We start from the raw sequence: 22,152 nt of genomic DNA, 5'->3' as shown, positions 1-22,152 counted from the left end.
TAAAGTTTTATTGGAACGAAAGCCCACCCTTTACCCATCATCTCTGGCTGCTTTTGTGCGACAGCAGCAGGTTGGTTAGGTGAGACAGACCCTGAGGTTTGCAGAGCCTGATAGATTTACTAAAAAAATGTTGGTGGAAACCTGCATTCTAGGGCTGATGTGACAATGTGACACAGCAGCCTAATACAGGGCCCTATGTGGTGAATTTTTGACCCTCTCCTCTTACCTTCACCTCTCTAGTCCTGACCCCATCACTTCCCCACTGGACCAGGTCAGTAGCCATTTAACTGGTTTTTCCAGCCTCCGTGCTATCAAGAATGGGGAGAATTCCATAGATGCTTCCAAGTCTCCAAAATCTTCCTCGGCCTTGCGCGTGCGTGCGTGCGTGTGTATGTGTGTGTTGAAATCTAAGCATCTACACGCCGCATCGGAGGCTATCAGAGCCTGGCCCTTACGAACCTTTTCTTGCAGAATTTTCCACCCAACCTCTATCTGTGTATAACCTCCTGTCAACGCCTGCCTAGCGTGGCTGCTTCCTGGCCGCATGCACTGGCACATTCCATTTCCCATGCCAGAAACGATGTTCCATCTCTTCATTACCCAGAAAACACCTGTGCATCCTTCAAAACACAACCAAATTGACCCCTCCTCTGCGGTACTTCATCACAAATTCCTGATGCAGAGCCACATCAGTGAGCATTTATGAAATGAATGAGCGTTCAATCGCTGACCAAATGACATCTCTTTTTATACATAAATAGGTGCCGGGAAGCTGAGAATACATTGACAATGAGTGCATCATTTACCAGACACTGTGCTATGTGTCAGGGACAGAATAGTGAACAAAACTGACAAGGCTTTTGCCCTCCTAGAGCTTTTAGTTTTTCAAGAAGAATAGGAATCAAATAATCTCACACACACGTAAAGTTTCAACTATAACATACTTCAAAGAGAAGGTACAAATGTAACAGTTTCCTATGTTCCAGTTCCTGTGACTGTGTAACAACCCCCCCCCCCCCCGACAACCGCCAAGAGTTAGAGACTTAGGCTGACAACACTTATTTTGTTCTCCAATATGCTATTTGGGCAGGGTTGGCAGAAGTAGCTCATCCATGGCCCCTTGGTGTCAGGTGGGTAGCTGGAAGGCGGGAGCTGGAATCCTTTGACGGTTTACTCACTCGTACCTGTCAGTTGCTACTGGCTGTAGGCTGAGACTCGTGCTGGGGCTGCTATCAGGAGCACCTACATGTGGCCTCTCCAAGCAGACCGAGCTCTCTCATATGGCAGCTGGTGGGATGACTTAGGAATTCTGGTCTTGGCATTTCACGCTGGTGGAAATTGCACATGTGTTTTATGCAAGGAGGTGCTTGAGCAGCTTTGAATTTGGAAGCACACTGCTCTGGCTGCTCTATGGGGAAGTGATTGGAGGGGATCCAGAGGTGAGTGCAGGGAGGGTGTTTCATCCTTTAGGCAAAGGACAGTGGTGGCTTAGACCAGGATGGAAGCAGTGAAGTTGGGGGCAGGGCACAGAAGTGATATTTAGAAGGTAAAACAGAGAGGATATGATGTTGGGTAGAAGTCAGGGTGAGTGCACCGGAAACAGTGAGGATTCATGGCTCCCAGCCCAGAAAAGAATTCTGCACAGTTTCAGCACATTCCTGTAGGAACAAGCAGCTAAGGCAGACTGAGGCCACCAGATGTCTGGACAGTCCTTTTCACACCAATGGCCAACAATTTATTAGTCACTGTCCCTGAGAACCAACAGCATATATAGGCTTCTGACACGACAGAGTCCTCATACAATACCCCTGTCTCCAAGGAGTGTGATTCTATTCAAATGTTAAGGATCACTTTTAGTTTTCTATTCTTTTCGTAGATTTTATGGTCAGAGGAAGCCCTCACTCATTTGGAGTACAGGCAACCACAGGCCAATCCCAACTTAGGGGTGTGAACATGTGCATGTGCATGCATCCTTCAGAACTCAGCTAGAATGCTACCTCCTCCAAGAAGCCTTCCTCAACTGCTGCTGGACTGGGTAAAGTGCCTGGGTGGCAGGAGGTATTTTCCCCACAATGGTCACGCCATATTTCCCGTCCCTGTCCCATGCTATTCCAGAACATGTATGTGTATGTGCACACATCAACACGTGGACAATGGTACACATATATCTTGTCATTCTTATTTTCTTAAAGCATAAAAAGTTTCTAAGGTACTGTTTTCCTTTACTGTTTCCATCTACGTAGATGAAGTTGAAAACCTTAAACTTGACAGTTTAGATGGACCAGCTTTGGAACACAAATTTCCTTGCCCTTTGTCAAATTTAACATTAAGGTAAGATTCTTAAGTTGGCCTTTTGTTGGATAGTCTTTTGGTGGGGTTAAGAAGACAAGGTCAAAAGATCCTGTTTTTAATGTCCTCCCAGGTGGCAAACTTTATGACCAGAATCTCTAAAGCCCAGATTCAAGTGTTGTGGCAGAATTCCGAGGGGTCCCCGAGATTCTCAGCCCTGGTGTGTGCGCCCCGTCTGATCTTCCGCTGTGGCGTGTGAGTGGGGCCTGGTAGTAGAATGCATGTCACTCCTGAGATAAGGTTATGTCACATGGCAAAGGTGAAAAGATTTTGGAGGTGTATTTAAGGTCCCAAACGATGGTGAGTTCATCAGGAGCAAGGTTCTTCTGGGAGGTCCTGACCTAACCAGGGGCGCCCTTTAAAAGCCTAGGGGTCAGAGTCTTGAAACAGAGATCCTGCTGGCCTTGGAGGAGGAACCAGCTTTCCTGTGACCTGCCTAGGGGGAGGAGCCATCTCTAGGAGCTCTGAGGAGCTCAGCTCTGCCGAGAACCTGAATGAGTGTGGAAAAGGGCTCTGGGCCACTGGGCCAGCTCCCAGCCCGGCTGACACCTCGTGACACCCTGCACAGAGAGCCCAGCCACAGTGCCCCGATTCCTGACCCCAGAAACTGCGAGATAATGGATGGCTGTTAGTTTCAGCTGCCAAGCTTGTGGTATTTGTTATACAGCAATAAGTAACTAATAATACTCCTATGAAGTAGCCTTGTCAAAAATGTGTACCCTGTGACAATGATGTGTCAACGTAGGTTCATCAGTTGTCACAGATGTACCACTCTGGTGGGGGATGTTGATAACGGGGGGGGGGGGGCACATGGGAAATCTCTGTACCTTCCAATCAGTTTTTCTGTGATCCTAAAACTACTCTAAAAGAGGATGAAGTCTATTTTTAAAATGTTTATCTTGAATCTAATTGAGCCTTAAGACCAGGCTTGACACACTTTTCTGTCAAGGGCCAGATGGCAAATGTTTTTGGCTTTGGGATCATAGTTCTCTGTCACTGTAGCATGAAACATGCCGCAGGCAATACGTAAATGATGCACGTGCCATGTTTTAGTAAAACTTTATTTACAAAAACAGACTCAGGTTCGCAGGCTGTGGCTTGCTGATGCCAGCTCTAGAATATAAAAGACTAAAGAGACAAAAGAACTAAATACAATGCATGAACTCATCTTGACTGGGTCCCAGTTGGAAAGGAAGAGCTAAAAAAGAGGTTTTGGGGCTAATTAGGAAAATTAGGGATGCTATGAAAAGATATTAAATAACGATTATTAGTTTGCGTAGGTGTGCGTGGTTATGCAGGAGAATCACCTTATTCCCAAGAGGCTTGTCCTGAAGTATTTATAGGTAAGGTGGGTTGACGTTACCACGGCTGGGGTTAGGGTGAGGTCACTGAGGCACGTTTGTACAAGTAGAAGGTCAAATTCCATTTTTATTTTAAATGCTGATATTTTGTTCATCATGCATTTTTATTCATTTTGATTTTTTAAAAATATGGCAATAAACTATTATTTGTCTTGATTGTTGAGTTGTTTGGTGCCCCTTAAACTTTGTGTCTCCGAGGAGTGCCCCGCCCTCCTCACCCGAGCCCCGCCCCTCACCTGGAAACCGTCCCTATCACTGGGAGTGATAGGGCCACTGCGGACTCTCAAACGGTGAGTAAATGTGCGTTCACTGTCCACATACTGCAGCTCTGCTGTAAGTTTGAACGTTAAGTAAATAGTCTTTAGACTTTAAAATAAATTTAAAAAATGCTAAACTCACAGATACAGGGAACAGAGTGGTGGTTGCCAAAAGTAGAGGGATGAGGGGTATGTGAAATGGGTAAACGTGGTCATAAGCTACCAGCTATAAAATAAGTCCTGGGGATGTGATGTCCAACCTGAGGGCTATAGTCAATGATGCTCTATTGTATTTTTGAAAGTTGTTAAGAGAATAGGTCTGTAAAATTTCTCATCACAAGAAAGAAAATTTGTAATGTTGTGTGGTAATAGGTTAATTGGATTTATTGTGGTGATAATTTTACAATATATACAAATATCAAATCGTTATGTTGTACACCTGAAAGTAACAAAAGGTTATAGGTCAATTATACCGCAGTGAACAAAACAAGTGGAAAACAAGACAAAGTAGCAGCCAAAAACCAAAAAACAAACAAAAAAAGAAAGAAAGAAAGAAGGAAAGAAAGAAGGAAAGAAAGAAAGAAAAGTAATTGTAACTGTGTGGTGATGGATACTAACTAGACTTCGTGGAGAACGGTTTGCAATACATACATATAATGAATCATATGTTGCACACCTGAAATGAATATGTTATAGGTCACTTATATCTTAATTTTTTAAAAGTCTCTACAATTTAACAAATTAATTCTTGCTACAGCTAGAGGGGCTGTAGATTTCGATCGTCTTGGAACAGTCCAGTTTATTTCAGTAGTCTGGCAGTGATTGTTAAAAGCACTCCATTTTACTCTTAAAAAGTGTCCGCCAGCATGGATGGACCTGGAGAACATTGTGCTAAGTGAAAGAAACCAGTTGGAGAAAGACAAATGTCCTGTGATCTCACTCACATGTGGAATCTAATGAACACAGTGAACTAACAAGCAGAGTAGAGACAGGCTCATAGATGGAGGGCAGGCTGCCAGCTCTGGGTGGGAGGTGAGGGGGTGGAGGGATCAAGGGAGGAGGAAAAAGGACTCATGGACGTGGACAACAGTGTGGTGATTGCAGGAGGAGGGGGGTGTAAGGGGGATAAATGGTAATGGAAAAAAATGCAATGAAAAAAAGTCCCCATTTGTATGATGGGTTACATGGTCCTATGGCATAAGGGAGCAAGGTGAGGCCCTGGCCGGGTGGCTCGGTTGGTTGGAGCGTCATCCCAACACACCAAGGCTGCGGGTTTGATCCTCAGTCAGGACGCATACAAGAAGCACCCACTGAATTTATCAGTAAGTGGAAAAACAAATCAATGTTTCTCTCTCTCATTCCCTTTCTCTCTCCCTTCCTCTCTCGTTAAATCAATACATTTTAAAAAGAGAGAAGGAGCGAGAGGAGGCTGTGGATAACCACGTTCTCATCCTGGCTCCTCCACAGCTAGGAGACCTTAGGGAAGTCGCTCCTCCAGGTACCGGGCTTGTCAAACATTCAGAGCAACCAAACTCCTCCTCAAGTGCAAACTCACTACAAAGCCTCCAATATAAGCAACAGTTCAGAGCAGCATTTTATTAGTGAAAACTCCTTTCCTATGTTCAATTTAGTATTTACCCACCAAGCAACTGATTCTCAAAGAAGCTGCTGAGATGGATGCACACATTTTAAGCCAGAAACCTTAGTTTGTCACAACATCCACCTTGTTCCCTGACTCACAGAGAACTGGTGGCAAAGAATAACTATTTATGCAAGGGCCCCCCTTCCAATCTAAGTTAAATGGAGATGGCAGGAGAATCCTAAGTTAGTTACCTCCAACACCCTAAAATTTGCTGCCCAATGCAGTGGACCATGCATTATATAATTACAGTTTAAAACATTTTTCAATGGAATTTGATGGTGTATCCAGCACTGGCAAAGCTCTCCTTGGAACCGTGGTTTGGGAAATGACTGAATAAGATAGGAAGGTCACGTCCAGCTCAAAAGCTTCTGAGGTGACTTTTTCTGAAACTCTGGATATCCCAGAACAGAGAAGGAACAGCACCTTGAAGGTCTGGACGCTCCTGTCCTTGCAACAAAAGCCCCAGAAGCAGGCAGGGCTTTCAGAAGGCTTTCACAAGAAGCAGGGTCTGTGTAATTTGAATGGAAACAGTTGGACTGTTGAACTTGCACAGGGCAGAGGTGGTCCGCAAGCATGTCAGGGAGATGTCGACAGCTCTTTCCATCTGCTTCCAAGAGCCCCCATTTTTTAAGATTAAAGAAACAAAGAAAAGAAAAGCATCTTTATCCTTGAAGTTTGAGGGTCAGGGAGTAGAGATGGAAGAACTCTAACAAGTTTATTGTTTTAACAGCAGCCTGGGTCATGAAGTCAGCTCACGAACTAGAGACACACAGACCAAATGTGCCTGGAGATGTAAAAGTGAGCCAATCACCAACTTTGAAAAATGAAAACCCTTTGCCTAAAAGTCTAGGTTTCTGGCTTTGCCCATGACCACAGAAAGCTCTGACAAAAGTGGGCTGCTTTCCTTATGGAGAGTTTAGGGTAGAGCCAAGGCGTCCACGCCCACCCTAGACAGAGTGTGCGCCCTCCATGTTCCCATTGTCTCCATCACTCTCAGCTTCTGCCCTGGGTGCACGATTGTCATCTAGATTTCTCACTGGCCCCTTCGGGCATTTGAATGTGCCACCTGTGGACTAGAGAGCTGTGCTTGTGAGACTAACGTCAGAGCAGGTCGTCCCAGCAGGACTGAAACGGGATGGCTCCTTGTTCTTGCTTCTCAGAGTTCTTGCGCCTAGGACTGTGATCTCGAGCAAGTCACAGCTACCTCTGCGAGGATCACTTACCTCATCTGTAAAGTGGATGTAGAAACTCCTGCCCCCCTGAAGTACGGGCTGTGATAAGGATCAGACCGTAGCACCTGGTGCTGTGTAAAGGGTAGAGCTTTGTGGTCCATACCTGTGGTTCGGTCAGTCTCACATCCACTCATCCCCAGTTTGCCTGGTACCAGCACCCCAGTGTCTCTCCTGGGAATAGCTTCTCCCATTCTCAGTCCACATAGTTGGGTGGACTGAGAGCCTAGGTGGGCAATTAAGTCACTGAGTTGGGCTCACTTATCACAGGGCTATATTCTCCTGGACAATTGATTGGTTCTGGGATGGCCATATCAGCCAACTGGGACCAATAGAATCAAGGCCAGGACTTTAGTTCAAACTGTTTGGAAAGGGAAGCTCTCTTTTCTACTGAAATGGCTGCCATGTTGCTAACTTAGGGATGGCAGGTCTGCAAATGGAGGCCACGAGGAGGAGAGAGGAATGGAAAGATGGTGAGACGCAAGGTCTTGGTTACATGACCTGAGGCCTTGGGTCCAAATACACATCAACACATAATTCTCTTCACTTCAACCAGGCTAAACAGGGGTAACACAGGGGACCCCAGGCCCCCACAGGCAGTTCTACACTATCAGGCAGACTTGTGAGCGCTTATTCGATTTGCATTCATTTCCCTGGGCCCTCCCTAATCCTGAGTCCTGCAGTGCTCCTGCAGCGGCCAGCTCTTCCCTCTGCCTTGATTTCACCATCCACACCGCCTTCCTGAAGTTCTTGAGAGAGTCCTGCTGCGGGGCTCTTGATGAAGGGCACTGGAATCGGTCACGGATGAGATAGCCATGTCTGGTGGGGGCAATGAAGCCGTTGGCGGTTGGGATGATTCTGTTCACCACGGCATGGACAAACTGGACGGCCCGTAGGCTGCCTGTGGGGGATGGAGGTCAGGCAGCACAAATGAGAAAACCAGGGCCACAGAGATTCGATTTCACACATTCAAGAGTTGACTGCATGGGATCAAATCCCTGCTGTGCCCTTTACTGGGTCAGGCGTGACATCCAACCTCTCACAGTCCTTTTTGCTTCATCTGCAATATGCAAATAATAACTGAATCTATGTACTGAGGGGAATTCTGAAGGTCTGAAGCTGTCATGTTGCGTGTTTAATATAAATTTCAGCCCACAGTGAGCTCAGTAAATATTATTATTATTATTATTATTATTGAAAGAGAAGTAGAAAGAGAAATTGTGAATCTGCCCAGGATGGGCTTTTAAGGCCACAACCCACAGAACTCAATTTCTGAGCCATCTGTGACATTCTGCCAGGCATCTTTGCTCCATTGTAATAGATTACAATGTATTAGATCATGGCGTATCGGACGGCATGTATTGGATTGTAATGTATTCTATTACGATGTGTTTGATTACAGTGTATTCTATTACAATGTATTTGACTTTTCCTGATATTCATTCGGCCACTTACTTGCTTTGTGACCTTGGGGAATTCCTTTAACCTATCGGAACTTCAGCTTCTTCGTTTGTTAAATGGCAGTGGCACTTACCCCCTAGCCACTGTCTGTAGGAAACAGTGTAGGAGGGTGACAGAGGTGAGCAAGGGGACCGGGCAGACCAACTTAAACCACAGCCTGCCAGTTACTCACTGCGTGACCTTGGGCAAGTCACCCTACGCTCAGAGTCTCTGCTTCTGCTCTGTAAAACGGGGATGACTATTGAGAGAATTACATGGCTTGGTGACGGTACCCAGTACCCCAGAAGTGTCAACTCTTGTTAACATGCCCTAAGTGTAATACTAAACAGACCAAGAGATGCGGGGTTTTCAACGTGGTCTTAAACAGGTTGCCCCTAACTTTTATAAGACCTGGGTCAAGAGACTGAATCAAGGCCCATATCCTGTGAGATGCAATATCTAAATGTTGCAAATCCAGCTAATAAACCATTAAATGAAATATGTTCTTTCCTCCTACATTGATGGCTATACCTTTGGAACCAACTGGAAGGTCAGGTTTAGGTTGAGAATTCTGTACTGGAATAGAGTGGTGTGGGAGAGCCAGCCCCGAGCTCTTTGTGGCTCGACCCCCTACTCTTCCCACACCCAGCCCCTTCCTACCCTCTGAGGGACCTCGCACATTTCACCTTCATGCACAGCGCCCATGGCCACCCCCAAACCTAGAGGTAGGCACGCTGGGGGCACAGTCCATCCCGGTCAAGAGTGTGTGAGAGGTCACTGATTGATGCTTCTTTCTCACGTCACTGTTTCTTTCCCTTTCTTGCCCCCTTCCTTCCCCTCTCTCTAAAATCAATCAATCAATCAATCAAATCCTAAAAGAAAAAGAAAAATGACTCACCGTCGAGCACACTCCAGACGATTATGGAGCGATCCCTCAAGCCCGCATACACATACTTGTCATCCTTGGAGAAGCAAGCACATTGGACTCCTCGACAATAAGTGTTCTGTTGAGAAAGACAATGTCATCTTGATTTCAGACAGGAAGACGCACAGGAGACCAGCCCCCGGGCCTGTGCGCAGGGAGCAAGGCCTGTCAGGCCCTGCGGGGGGACGGATCAATGGAAAACCCGGAGAGGCAGGTGGCGTCGCTGTTTCCGGGGTCAAAACACACCGTTGCGGAGACTGGACTGAGAGTTTTCGAGATATTGTGCATTGGAGAGCAGGAATTCTAAGATTTAATTCTTAAATAACCTCAGTTATGCAGGCATTAGCTATAATTGTCTTTAATTAGAAGCTCTGCGCTAAATGCAATAGGGGATCCTGGATCGGATCCTGGAACAGAAGAAAGGAATTTGTCAAAAATGTACAATCCCAATGAAGTTGATAGTTGAGTTAACAATATTGTTCCCGTGTTAATTTCCTAGTGTTGACAAACACATCCTTGTTATATAAGACATTAACATGAGGGAAAGCTGGGTGAGGGGTGAGCAAATGGGCTGTGAATCTAAACTTTTCTGTAATTCTAAAATCATCCCAAAATTAATTTTATTTAAAAACAAAACAGAAAGCTATGTGTATTTAACTGCAGTGGTGATATTCCCCATCTCAACAAGACAAAACATTCCTTACATCCTGGCCTTATAGCGGCTTCATAAAAATAAGTAGTCAGGTGGGACAAAGGCTTTTGAAGACGAAACTACTCATACTCTGTTTTCCTAGTACAGTATCACCTCCCTGTGTTTACTGACAATTTTCGCATCTTGCAACCTAAGGTACGGACTTCGTTCTCCATCTGAAAAACGAATAATAACCCCAAAGGTACAAGAGCGTTGTGAGGGTTAAATTACAGACGATTTTAATATGTATATTTTTGTATAATGTATATAATAAATATATAAGTATATAATGTAGTTCTTAATAATACTCATAGAAAAATTATACTAGCTCTTGGAGATGGGCAGTGGGGACTCCAAGGCACTTTGCAAATAAAGGGGTCACCAGTTTCCTCTTCAGAGCCTTTGCTGCTACTGTTTCTTCTTTCTAGAATGCTATTCCACAGGACTTACTTGACCTCTGATAGCAGCCCTTGCTATTCTCTACCCCCTTGACATTGCCCTATTTTTCCCCACAGACCTGTTACTCCCCAACCCATCACATACTTGCTGCTTTATTTTTATTTCACAGACATTTACTGAGTCCTGAGGCTATGTCAGGGGCTCTCCTAAAGACAGGGGCTATTTCAATGAGCGAAACAAAAAATGCTGCCCCCCAGCGCTCGCAGCGGCTCCCCGCTAGAAGCAGGCTCCAAGAGGCAGGGCTGCTGGCATCTGCCCTGGCCACAGCCGCTTCCTGAGGGCCAGGAAGAAGCCTGGCGATCTACGCTTAGATCAGCACACAATTTTGATTTGAATCAGTCCTATTCGGATATTTGGTTTTTAGATGTTTTGTAGACAGTTTTTCACTTGGCAGTTTGCCAGAAATGTGTATAGGCCCAGCACTGAGGAGGGAGTGAGTGACATACTCCTGGATCAGAAAAGCTTGCCTCTCCGGGCAAAAGCGTTTCTTTGAGACAAGACACCCAAGGGCACGTTCCGCTTTTTTCTGCTTACGGTGATAGCAATCTACTGCCACTTGCTTTGTTTTAAAACTGCTTTCCCATTTTGTTCTCAGTCTTTTGTTTATAAGCAGAAATTGTGAGAAGCTGCATTTCATGTTTAAACATGTGGGAGGATAACTCAGACTTGATATGTATGTAAGATCGATTTTCTAATAGGAAAGTTATGGTCCAAAATGGCAAAATTAGGACCAGATAAAACATGTAGTCTTTTTTTTGTGTGTCTGTTTTATTCCACTAGAATAAATGTGTCTTTGATGTCAATGCAAAGCACTTTTCCCTCATTAAACTGTAGATGTCAACTTTACAGTATAACTCAAGAATAAAATGTGATTAACCTCTAAGAAAAGAAAGGAGAAGCAGCAGCCTGGCGTGGACCGGGCGGTAAAGCCGGCGGGTGAGGGAGCGGCAGAGGCAGGGTCAGGGAGGGGGAGGCGAGGCTATGCCAGAGCAGGATTTGATTATGTCTTGATTTGAAATGTTGATATTTTTGTTCTTTGTGGATCTTTGGCACTCGCGATTTTTTTAAAACACCGAATTAAAATATTTCTCTAGACTGCTGAGTTTCGGGCAGCCCCGTAAACTCTGCTCCCGCGGCCAGTGCCTCACTCCTCTGAGTCTAGTCCCAACCCTGGTCAGGGGCACACTTAATAAATGACGCCTGTCCTCTGTTTTCTGACACCCGGACCTAGTGTGGCCACACACCGTGTAACTCATCTCAAATTTCCACTTGCAGGCCTGCAGGTCCCAGAGACACAGCAGGGCTTCCTCGGACCCGCTGACTGCCAGCTGCTCCTGGTGGCTGACCTCCACGCAGGTGACCCGGCTCCCATGGGCCTCCAGAGGGAACACTTTGGAATTCACACACTCGTAAAGGAAGAGGTCGCCTTTGGTCATGCCGTAAATCACACGGTAGTCGGCCAGGACGGCCACGCTGGATATGGTCGCAGGCAGCTGGGTATAGAAGGTGTAGGTTGGCCCATCGATGACTGGACACAGGTCCCCTGGGTTGATGTCAAACACCAGGACGATGCTGTCATAGGCGATGGCCAGGTGCTCCTCGCCCTTGCTCAGGGCCATGCAGTTGACGGCTTTCCGGGTCTCTGGAGGGGGGATGCACATCACATCCTGCCTGGAATTCAGGGGGAACACCAGGACAATTCCGGAGGCGAGGCCAGTGAAAAGGAGCTTGGCCTGCTCGGCGACCTCCAGACACCGGACCTCGTTGGAGGTGTCCAGGGCATCTTGTTCTTCACCTGCCACGGAGGGGAAGACCGCATCAAGAATGCTTGGTTTTTCCAATGTTTCCAATTATGGATAATGCTCTCGTTATCCATAAGCTGCAACTTGGCCACTGCAAGTTGCCCTGCTTCCACCCCTGTCCCCAAACCATCCGAGGTTATAAAAATGAAAACCCCGTCATATCACTCACTGCCCTGCATACCACCCTCCAGTGACTTCCCGCCCCTTCACATAACCTCAGACCTCATCCCAAACATTTCCTTTACGTGCTCCTGTAAAAGCTGAAGAGTAAATACTTTTGCCTTGCAGACTATGAGCTTTCTCTTGCAACCATTGAACCCTGCCTCTATAGCCCCCAAACAGCCACAAACTACAAATAAACCAAAGAGCCTGCCTGGATTCGGCCTGCAGGCTGGAGTTTGCAGGCTCCTCCTGTCTCATCTCCCACCGCATTCTGTTTCTTTGCCTCTTGCTTTGAGCCACAACCAGCAGACAAGCACCTAGAGAGTCTGTCTTGCTGAACCCGCCTCCCCCACCCCAAGCCTGGCACTAAACAAACTGTCAGATCGATGGATGCATGAACTTGAGAATGAATTTCTTTTCTCATATTATTTTATTACAAACAGGAATTTCTGTATCCCCATTTGCTCGGTGGGGATTGTAGCAGATACTGCTGGTAACACATCAGACCCTTGACTGGCCAGTTCACCCAGACCCAAGACTGCCTACTGCCGCTGAGAAGGGAACCCTCATCAGGAAATGCCTGGAGGCCGTGCCCACCCCACCTAGAGGATGGCACCAGGCCAATGACTGCCCGAGAGGGAATACAAAAGGCTGGCCCCCTTGCTGTGAGACGGGAACACTCAGGTGCCATTTATGCTCTGGAGCTGCCGTGGAACCAGGCTGAGCCCCGCAGCCCTGCCTGCTTCCTCACTGCCTCCCAGGCCTCTCTCCTGGGAGCTCCCCGCTGTGTACCACTTGTGCAAATATCCTCGTCCCATGCCCTGCTTTCCAGGGAACCTCAAGTAAAACAGAGGCTGACAACAGCTATCAATTGCCTGTGCCGGGTACTTACAAAAACCAAGTCCTGCTTTCTGTCCACTTCCAATTTGACTGGAGTCATGGGGATGATATCGACTGAATGTCTGTGTTCCTCCCAAAGTCGTATGTTCAAATCCTAACCCCTAATGTGATGGTACTTGGAGGGGGTCCACCAGGGGGTGATTAGGTTACGATGGGGGTACGCTCACAATGGGCTGAGTGCCCCCACCACAGAGGAGAGCGTGCCCTCTGCTCTCTGCCCCAGAGCCTGCTGGCCTGGGGACACAGTGAGAAGACGGCCACCTGCAAACCAGGAAGCCGTGCCCTCACCAGGTACCGGCTGGATCTGCTGACCCTTGATCTTGGGCTCCCAGACTCCAAACCGTGAGAGACATGTCTGCCGCTCAAGCTCCCCACTGATGGTGTTCTGCTACGGTGGCCCCAATAGACCAAGACGCGGCCTTCGGTGCTTGCCCATGCACGTGACTGTGCTTCTAACATACAGACCTTCTGCCAAGTCCCAAATGGTGACTTTGTTCTTGTCCCCAATTTTGGGGAAGTAGATGTAGCTTCCGCTGTGTGACACGGCGGTGAGGCCGGTGCGATCCAGAAACGGGGCAGAGGCCCGCGGCTTCCGAGTGTGAGTGAGGTCCCAGACTTTGAAGGAGGAGGACTGCTGGGAAGCAGACGCCACCAAGGCCCCACACCGGGCCAGCAGGCCTACGGGGGCCCCGACGCCTTCCAGGATGTCCAGCAGGGTCCCCTGTTCCGACAGACTCCATACCTGGGGATGGAGAGCAGAGGGGCAGAGCTGACTTCTTCCGTAGTTTGAAAACGTGCTTCAGTTCATTGGCCCACCGGAGGTGAATTCTCAGGCTGAGGTTCAAAGGCCTTCATGTCTCCCCGCGCCCTAAAATATCCCTACATCTCACCAGTCTACCACCACGACAGTTCTCAAAGTGTGTTCCAGGGAACCCCTGGAGGGTACCCCCAGTTTTTTCTGTAAATGCAAGGCTATTTCCATAATAATTCTAAGGTATTCTTTGCTTTTTCCATTCTCTTCCTCTCACAAGCAAACAGCAGAGTTTTCCAGAAGTTACGGAACATGTGATACTACAACAGATAGAAGCGCGCAGAATCAAATAGGAGACTCCAATAGTCTTCTATGAAGCTAGACGTGGAAGAGACACCCTTCCCATGAGTTTTTTGGTTTGTTTCAGAAAATAGAGTTATTTTCATAAAACTATGTTAATATGTTGACATGTTATAGAAATGAATTTAATGAATAAGTATTTCTAGATTTCCTTATTTTTTAATTTTTAATGAGATAATTATCAATAAGTACTAAATGCAATGTGGGAATCTGAATTGGATCCTGGAATGGAAAAGAAGTACATTCATGGGAAAGCTGGGGAAATTGGAAGCAAACCTGCAAATCAGTTAAGAGTGTCATTCCAGTGTTAATATTTTGGATTTGGCGAAGGGACCGAGGTGACGTGAGATGTGAATGTCGGGGCGAGCTGGGTGAGGCGTAGGTGCCCATGTGGTGTAACTCTTCCGTAAATACTAAAATGACACCAAAATATCAGTTGTTCGAAATATATAACTTGCTATACCCCATATGAACAAAAGCTCTTAGGGGCAGGGGTCTCGATAATCTTGTATACTTAACGATGCCCGGAGAACTTTGAGCTTTATAGGGCCTCTCCTCCCCTCCCCCGACCCTGCTCCACCCAAAGGTCAAAACCCTCCTGGTCTTCCAGGGCCAGGGGGAATGCCATCGCCCTCCTTGTATATCTTGGTAGTACCCCCCTCCCTGGTCTGTCACTGGGTCCTAGAAGACCCCCCCACCCTCCCCATGGCCTGCCCTGTTTTGCTTGCACTAGTTTTTGTGGGTTTCTGTATTTTGAAGTTCAAGGATCCCTAAAAAAATTATACTTTTATTTCAGGGGCAAAAGTGAGGTCGACCGGCTCTAAGTGTCCCTCTCACCTGAATGAGTGCATCCCGGGACCCAGTGACAATCAGATTGTTCTCAGGACCAAAAACAGCCGTCTCCACCGTGTCCTCGTGTTCAAGGTCAGTGGTCATGAGTCGATGAAATCCCTGTGAGTTGGCCAAGAATATCCGCACGGACCTTCCAAAGCCTGTGATGGCAGAGACTGGGGTTATACCTTTCATCTCTGGAGGAGCTTGAGTAGTTCAACCTAGTCAACCTGAGTTTTTTGATCACCTACTATGTGCCAGGGGAAGGGATACAATGGTGAGCAAGACAGACACAGCCCTCATCCTCACAGAACCCAACACTGAGAGCGGGGGGAGGGGATGACAATGATCAATAATCTCGCAGAAAAACAGCAAAGTCATTTATTAGCAGAAGATAAGGAGTCCTCTGAGAACTAGGACTGCCTGCTTGGGCTGCTCAGGGTGTCCCAGGACCCAGCACAAAGCTAGACACAGAGTAATTATGTTTTGAGGGAGGGAAGAAGGAAGGAAGGAAAGGAGGGAGGGGGGAGGGGGAAAGAGAGAAGAAGGAAAGAGAAGAAGGAAGGAAGGAAAAAAGAAAGGAGGGATGAAAGGAGGGAGGGAAAGAGAAAGGAAAATAAAATGGTTGTAATCTGTGATAAGGACAATGAAGTCAGGGGACTGGGTGCCAAGAGAATACGGCCACACAGGCACACGCAGCGGAGAAGGCAAGGCGAGGGCAGAGGCCGAGGCTGGGGTGTGGCCACAAGTCAGGGACTGGCAAGGCGGAAGCTGGAAGAAGCAATGAAGGCTTCTTCTCCAGAGCCTGCAGAGGGAGCCAGCACTGATGACTCTGATTTCAGACTTTTCGGCTTCTAGAAAGAACAATGAGAGAAAAAACTGGCCAGACCCCTTCTTCTCATTGGCTGCTGGAAAGAGCCACTCTTGAAGCCCAACTGTAACAAGTTTTTAGGTTTCTGAGCTCCTCAATGTCTGTGACTTCAGTCCTGATTCTATTTTGTGCCTCTACCTTTGTTTTTGTTTCTCCTTTCAATCCTCTTTCCTGTGCTACATTTTACACATCCTTTAGCTACCAGGAATTCTTTTGGAAACAGGATAGAGGGCATATGTCAATCCATCACCCATCATTTGATCTTAGAGGGTAAGCGTTTATCGGCCCTGCACGCTCCAATGAGGTCACGTGAGGCTGTTACTGCGGCCAGTCCAAACTGAGATAAGCTGTAAGTATAAAGTACACACCAGATTTTGAATTTTAAAAATGTCAGATATACCATTAATGATTTTTATATTGACTTCACATTGAACTTTTGGATGTATTGGGTTAAATATGACACATTATTAACACGAAGGCCACCTGTTTCTTTTCACCTTTTTAAATAAGGTCATGGGAACATTCACCATTATAAACACGTCTCACATTTGTGTTTCGCATTGCTGGACAGTGCTCGTCTACAGCGTCTTTGACCGCTGGAAATGGCTTTGCAAAAAACCAGGCTGATTTTAGGGCAGTGAAAATACTCTGTCTGAGGCTATCCTGATGGATCCATGTCATCACGCACTAGTCCAAACCCTTAGAATGTACACAACCAAGAGGGAAACCTAATGTAAACTGTGGACTGGGGTGATGTGTCAACATAGGCATATCAACGATCAATACGCACCACTCTGGTGGGACATGTTCATAGTGGGGGGGGTTATCATGTGTGAGAGTGGGAGGGGTACACGGGAATTCTCTGTACCTTCTGCTCCATTTGGCTGTGAACCTACAACTGCTCTTAAAAAAAAAAGTTCTTAAAAAAATTACGCTCTGGAGCATATGTTAGTCACCTCCACTAGGAAGCCTTCCCTGACTGCTTCGGACTAAAGAAGGAAGCCCTGTCATACACTCCCATGGCCCCTGATTCTTGTCTTTCTCGTGCTTACCTACCTGCCCATCTTTTCTGCAAGCCTTCAAGCCCCTAAAAGCAGGGGTGTGTGGGCTGACTCAGCCCTGGCTGCACCCCATGCTCTTGCCCAGTCCCACTCCATCCCTATGACTGGCTTCCCACTCCCACATCAAAGGTAATGAACCAGAAAGCCAGAAAGGTCTGGAGATGGGCCCGGAGCAGGAGTTGGCAGACGACCGCCCGTGGGCCAGAACTGGCCGGCCGCCTGCTTTTTCAGATGGCCCAGGAGCTAAGAATAGTTTTTTACCGTTTTCAGTGGTTAAAAAATATCAAAATAAGATTATTCCATGACACAGGGAAATAATAGGAAATTCAAATTTCAGCATCCATCAAGAAAGATGTATTGTCCCCTTGCCACGCCCACTTGAAATATCATCTGGGCGGCTTTTGCATTACCAGGGCAGAGTTCAATAGTTGTGACAGAGACCATTGGGCCTACAACGCCAAAAATGTGTGCTATGTGGCCCTTTGCAGAAAAGCTTTGCTGATTTCCGGTCTAAGACTCTGCCTTCACCCTGAGCCCCTCTCCATTCCAGCTGAATCTAGGGCTTCCTCCTCATCGCCCCCCAGTGAGCAAAACGCTACCTGCAGCGAGAAGGGACTCGTCTTCAGAGACCACCAGGAACCCCACAGCTTCTGGAAGCTTCTCCAGCAGGCTGTCTCCTTCAGAGGAAACCTGCACAAAGTCAAAGATGCCCATCAAGCATTTCCACAGGGTTTAGCATTCCGGGTCAAGAGATTGACGCAGGGCTTCTACTCACCCACAATGTGATCCTAAGCAAATTCCTTAACCCCCTGGGTGCCTCAGTTTCCTTATCTGTTAAATGGGTGATGATACCAGGGTTGCCTCACAGGGCTATCGTGGGCTAACAAGTGTGAAGAATGGCTCCCCGCACCCCCCAGCCATCAACCCCCCCCACAGTGGCAGGTGTTATTACTATTGACATTATTGGTCCTTGTTGGAACCAACTCAAGGACCCAGAGAACATTCTAGCATGTTCTCTACCCACAGAGGAGGTCTGGAGAGCTCAGATAAAACCAAAACACCAGGTGGAGGCAGAGGAAGGCAGCACTGTTCTCCCCATTCCCCAGTTGCAGAAATGAACTGATTTTGTTCGAACCTGAGAGGCAGAGTCATTCATTTGCCCCGATTCTCGGCCCCAACCCAATGCCTGAGTTTTGAGAGCCTGACTGGCGCCAGGCCAGATGCCAGAAGCATTGTGTCCATTATCGAGTGGGGGTGGGAGTGGGGGCGGGACGTGTGGGCAGCCCAGGAGAGCGAGTCCTTTGCACCAGTTCAAGCCAGGACTTCTGAAAATATTTGCTCGACATTTATTTAGCAGGTGCAGAAGCAAGTGAATTTCTTTATGGACGTTACTGCTGCTATTTTTTAAATGTGATTCTTTTAAAACTTAAAAAATTAAACAATAATGCTGCATAAGATTTTTTGAAAAGAAATATCCCGCACACACCATGAACATCTTTTCAGCTTCCTTGTCATGCGTCCTGTCCCCTAGAAGGGACCGTTGTCCATTTGACGGATCAATGCTCACACGAGCGCCCTTTGGGGCACAATCCGTCACAGGTGTTCTGCGAGTTGCTCTTTCACCCAACGTGTCTGGGACAGGGGTTCTCACCTGGGGGGGCGGGGGTTTGCCTCCTCAGAAGACATTGGGCAATGTCTGGAGACGTTTTTGGTTGCTAAGGTCGGGGAGATACTTTGCAGCAAGTGGGTGGAGGCCAGGGCTGCTGCTAAGCATCCTGCCATGCCCAGCACAGCCCCCGACAGCAGAGAAGGGCCTGGCCCCAAATGCCAATAGTGCCGGGGTCGGGGGAGCACAGCAGTTAAGAGCGTGGATCCTAGAGCTAGATGGCGTGAGTTCAAAGCCCATCTGTGACTCGCTGCGCCTCAGTTTACCTAACTGTAACAAAGAAAATGGCAGCAGCTACATCTTGGCATTGCTTTGAGGGTTAAATAAGTTAACAAAAATAAAGCTCCTGGAATAGAGCTTAGCACATGATGAGTACTACCTGAAAATTTGTTGTAATGTCCTTGAAGGGAGCTTGGCAAACCTTTCCTGGAATGGGCCAGATAGTGACTATTTTAGGCTTTGTAGGCATATGGTTTCAACTTTGCCATTACAGGCCAAACACAGCTGTAGACAGCATATGCACACGTGAATGTGGTGTGCCAATAAAACTGCACTTACGGACACTAACTATGGATTCCATAGGATTTTCACATTGCAAGATATTTAAAAAATTTTTTTCAACTACTAAAATTAGAAAAACCATTCTCAACTTGTGGGCTACACAAAACAACAGGCCATGGGCCGCCATTTGCTGACCACTGCTCAAGATCATCTGATTTTTCATAGCTAGGTAATCTTCCATAGTGTGATAGACCTGAATGCATTTAACCACTTCTCTATAGATGGACATTTCATATCATGTCGATGTTTTCTTATGACATAGAGTGCTGCACTAAATACCATCCTTCAGGCTGGTCTTATTTTTAAGTGAGGGTTTTATTCTTGAAGATCTCAGGTAATATAACATATACCATTTGACAGGGATTTCCCTCTCGGACCGATAAGGGATAGTAGGTGTTTCTGCCTGCCAGGCATTGATACTGACACGAGTGTAAATATAGTCTACAATTCATGAGACGCTGAACAAATTTGAAAAGGCTTTTACATTTTCCCTATTTCAAATTTGCTCCTGAAATGAGGCCAAATACTTTTATAATCCTATTTCAAATGTACCTAAGTCAAATTCACATAAAAGTTAGCCGGGCTGTTTTACATTTGTGTGCACATGTGCAAGTATTTAGGATCTGTTCCTGGAAGCAGAATTGCTGGGTTCAGTGGGAATGTGACTTTTTAATCCTGAGAGACACTGCCGAATTGCTTTCCCAAGGGCTCACCCATTTATATCCCCACGAAGAAGGTAAAATAGTGCCCAAGAAATGGATTTTCTTTTCATGAAAGCATACACTTTTATGTTTAATAAAAGAGCTTCACTGCATGCGCTTTGCTGAACCAGATAAATCTTGGGCAGTGTTTTTTTTTTTTTTTTTAATAAACATTTATATAATAAAATAAAGCTCCCATTCCTGGTATGAGCATCGCCCGATGCAGAGGTCATTTTCAAAGTTTTGCTGACTTTCAATGACCAAAGGCAGGTCACAGCTGGCTCAAGGCCGGTGCCTTCATCTGGAGTTGCCCCGTGCAACTGGCACCTGCAGCCTTACGGTTGTGCTTGTAAGAAGTATGTGTGTTTGTTTCTACTAAAGTAGGATGGGGTCCTACTTATATTTTTTAAATCCTTGTTGTAAGTTTTATGTTATTTCAATACCAGACTCCAATTGACATAGGCATGATCTTCATTTCCCGGTTTGCAGGTTTAGTGGCTCTGCAGCTTGAGTTCCACTTGGAACTCAATTAAATATTTCAAGGTCAGCTTTGAGGAAGAGTGATGATTGGGTACCACTCAGGAACTTTGGTGCAAAGAGGCTGCTTTTCCCAGGACCAAATAGTTTCAGAGTCTTTTGTTACCTGCTTGTTCAATCTCCTTCCCTGTGGCCTGACTTAAGACACAGCTTTGAGCTGAGCCTTCTCTTTTAGTTACCTTCCTTCATTCATTAAGCTTTTCTTCAGCCTGAATAACTTCTTTTGAGCATCTCCTATGGTGCAAATATATTGGAGACAAATTGTCTCAGCTTTTGCTTGCCTGAAAATGCCTTTATTTTGCCTTCAGTGTTAAAAGATATTTTCACTGGATATAGAAGTATAGGTTGAGAGGTTTTGGTCTTCTCTTTCATCAAATTATAGATGTCATTCCATTGTCTTCTGTACTTGTCTCTGATGAGAAGTCAGCTGTCATTCTTATCATTGTCACCCACTATATGTAATGTGTCTTTTTTACTCTGCATGCTTTTAAGATTTTTCTCTTTATCTTTGGTTTTCAGAAGTTTGACTGTGATTACCAGAAGGTAGTTTTCTTTCTTTTGAACCTGCATGGGACCCTATGAGCTCTTGGATCTCTGGGCCGATGTCTTACATAAATTTTGGAAAATTCTCGACCATTATCTCTTCAAATATTTCTTCTGCAGAATTCTTTTTTGCCTCTACTTCAGACACTCTAACTGTCCTTTAGATATTTGGCATTATCTCACAATTCTCAGATGCTTTTTTTCTTTCCCCCTCTTTTATTTTGTTTACATTTCTCTTTGGATCATTTCTATTAACTTGCTCTTAGTTCTCTCATCTTTCTCTGCTGTGACTAGTCAGATTTTAAGCCCATCAAGTGAATTCTTCATTTCTGACATTGCCTTTTTATTTCTAGTATTTCCATTTCATTGTTTTCTCTAGTTTTGACTTTTAAAATTTGAAATTCCCATCTGTTCCTCACCTTTCCCACGATTTATCGTATACATTTTAAAGTTCTTTGTCTGATCATTTAAACATCTGTGTCACTTGTGTCACTGTGTCTGCTTCTATCAACTGGTTTTGCTCTTGATGATGATCACACTTTGCTCTTGATTATGGTCCCAATTTCTTGCTTCTTGGTGTGCCATAATTTTTGTAACATAATGGATATTGTATCTAAAAGGACAATAGAGCCTAGTACTCTGAGGAAAAGGCACCCTGTTGCTCATCTAGTATGGAGGGGTCTGAATCAACCTAATTTATATCTCAACTGGGTCTGGGGTTGACTGCATTTTTAATTAAATTTATTTGCTACAGTCCCAAATATTTTGAGGGTGATATCAAGACTTCTCCTCTAGCAGGGCTAGTATCTGAGCACTGATGAGATTCCACAGACCCCCTATTCCTTAAACCCCAGCCATCAGTTCTACGAGTAATGGCATGTCTTTCTCTACTTTATAGCCTGACCACCAGCTTCTTGGGGATGCTAGAGATTGCCTTTCCAGTCCTGCCTGCAACTTTCTGCCTGAGTTTATATTTTGCCAGGAATCTGGTTTGGATTGCCCCAGAAACTGACGTTGAGAATAGTATTTGAGTGCAGGTAGTTTATTTGGGAG

At 46.1% G+C, this 22,152-nt stretch overlaps 1 protein-coding gene across 1 annotated transcript in view; it reads right to left on the bottom strand.

The window, feature by feature from the left end:
- Nucleotides 1-4,454: 4,454 nt before the first annotated feature.
- Nucleotides 4,455-22,152, bottom strand: part of NWD1 (NACHT and WD repeat domain containing 1) — a 57,830-nt gene continuing 40,132 nt past the window's right edge. Inside the window, exons 14-19 of the mRNA XM_054578857.1 lie at nt 17,691-17,781; nt 15,166-15,320; nt 13,683-13,959; nt 11,598-12,148; nt 9,177-9,282; nt 4,455-7,739 (exon numbers count right to left, since the gene is read on the bottom strand). Of these exons, the coding sequence (XP_054434832.1) occupies nt 7,441-7,739; nt 9,177-9,282; nt 11,598-12,148; nt 13,683-13,959; nt 15,166-15,320; nt 17,691-17,781 (1,479 nt within the window). The 3' untranslated portion in view covers nt 4,455-7,440. The remainder of the gene's footprint in view (nt 7,740-9,176; nt 9,283-11,597; nt 12,149-13,682; nt 13,960-15,165; nt 15,321-17,690; nt 17,782-22,152) is intronic.

This window comes from Pteronotus mesoamericanus, unplaced genomic scaffold (assembly GCF_021234165.1).
Source record: "Pteronotus mesoamericanus isolate MK-2021 breed Mesoamerican mustached bat unplaced genomic scaffold, CSHL_Meso_final contig_502, whole genome shotgun sequence".
NCBI classification, from domain to species: domain Eukaryota; kingdom Metazoa; phylum Chordata; class Mammalia; order Chiroptera; family Mormoopidae; genus Pteronotus; species Pteronotus mesoamericanus.
Note: the sequence above shows the minus strand (reverse complement) of the source record. Positions and strands in the feature narration are given on the sequence as shown.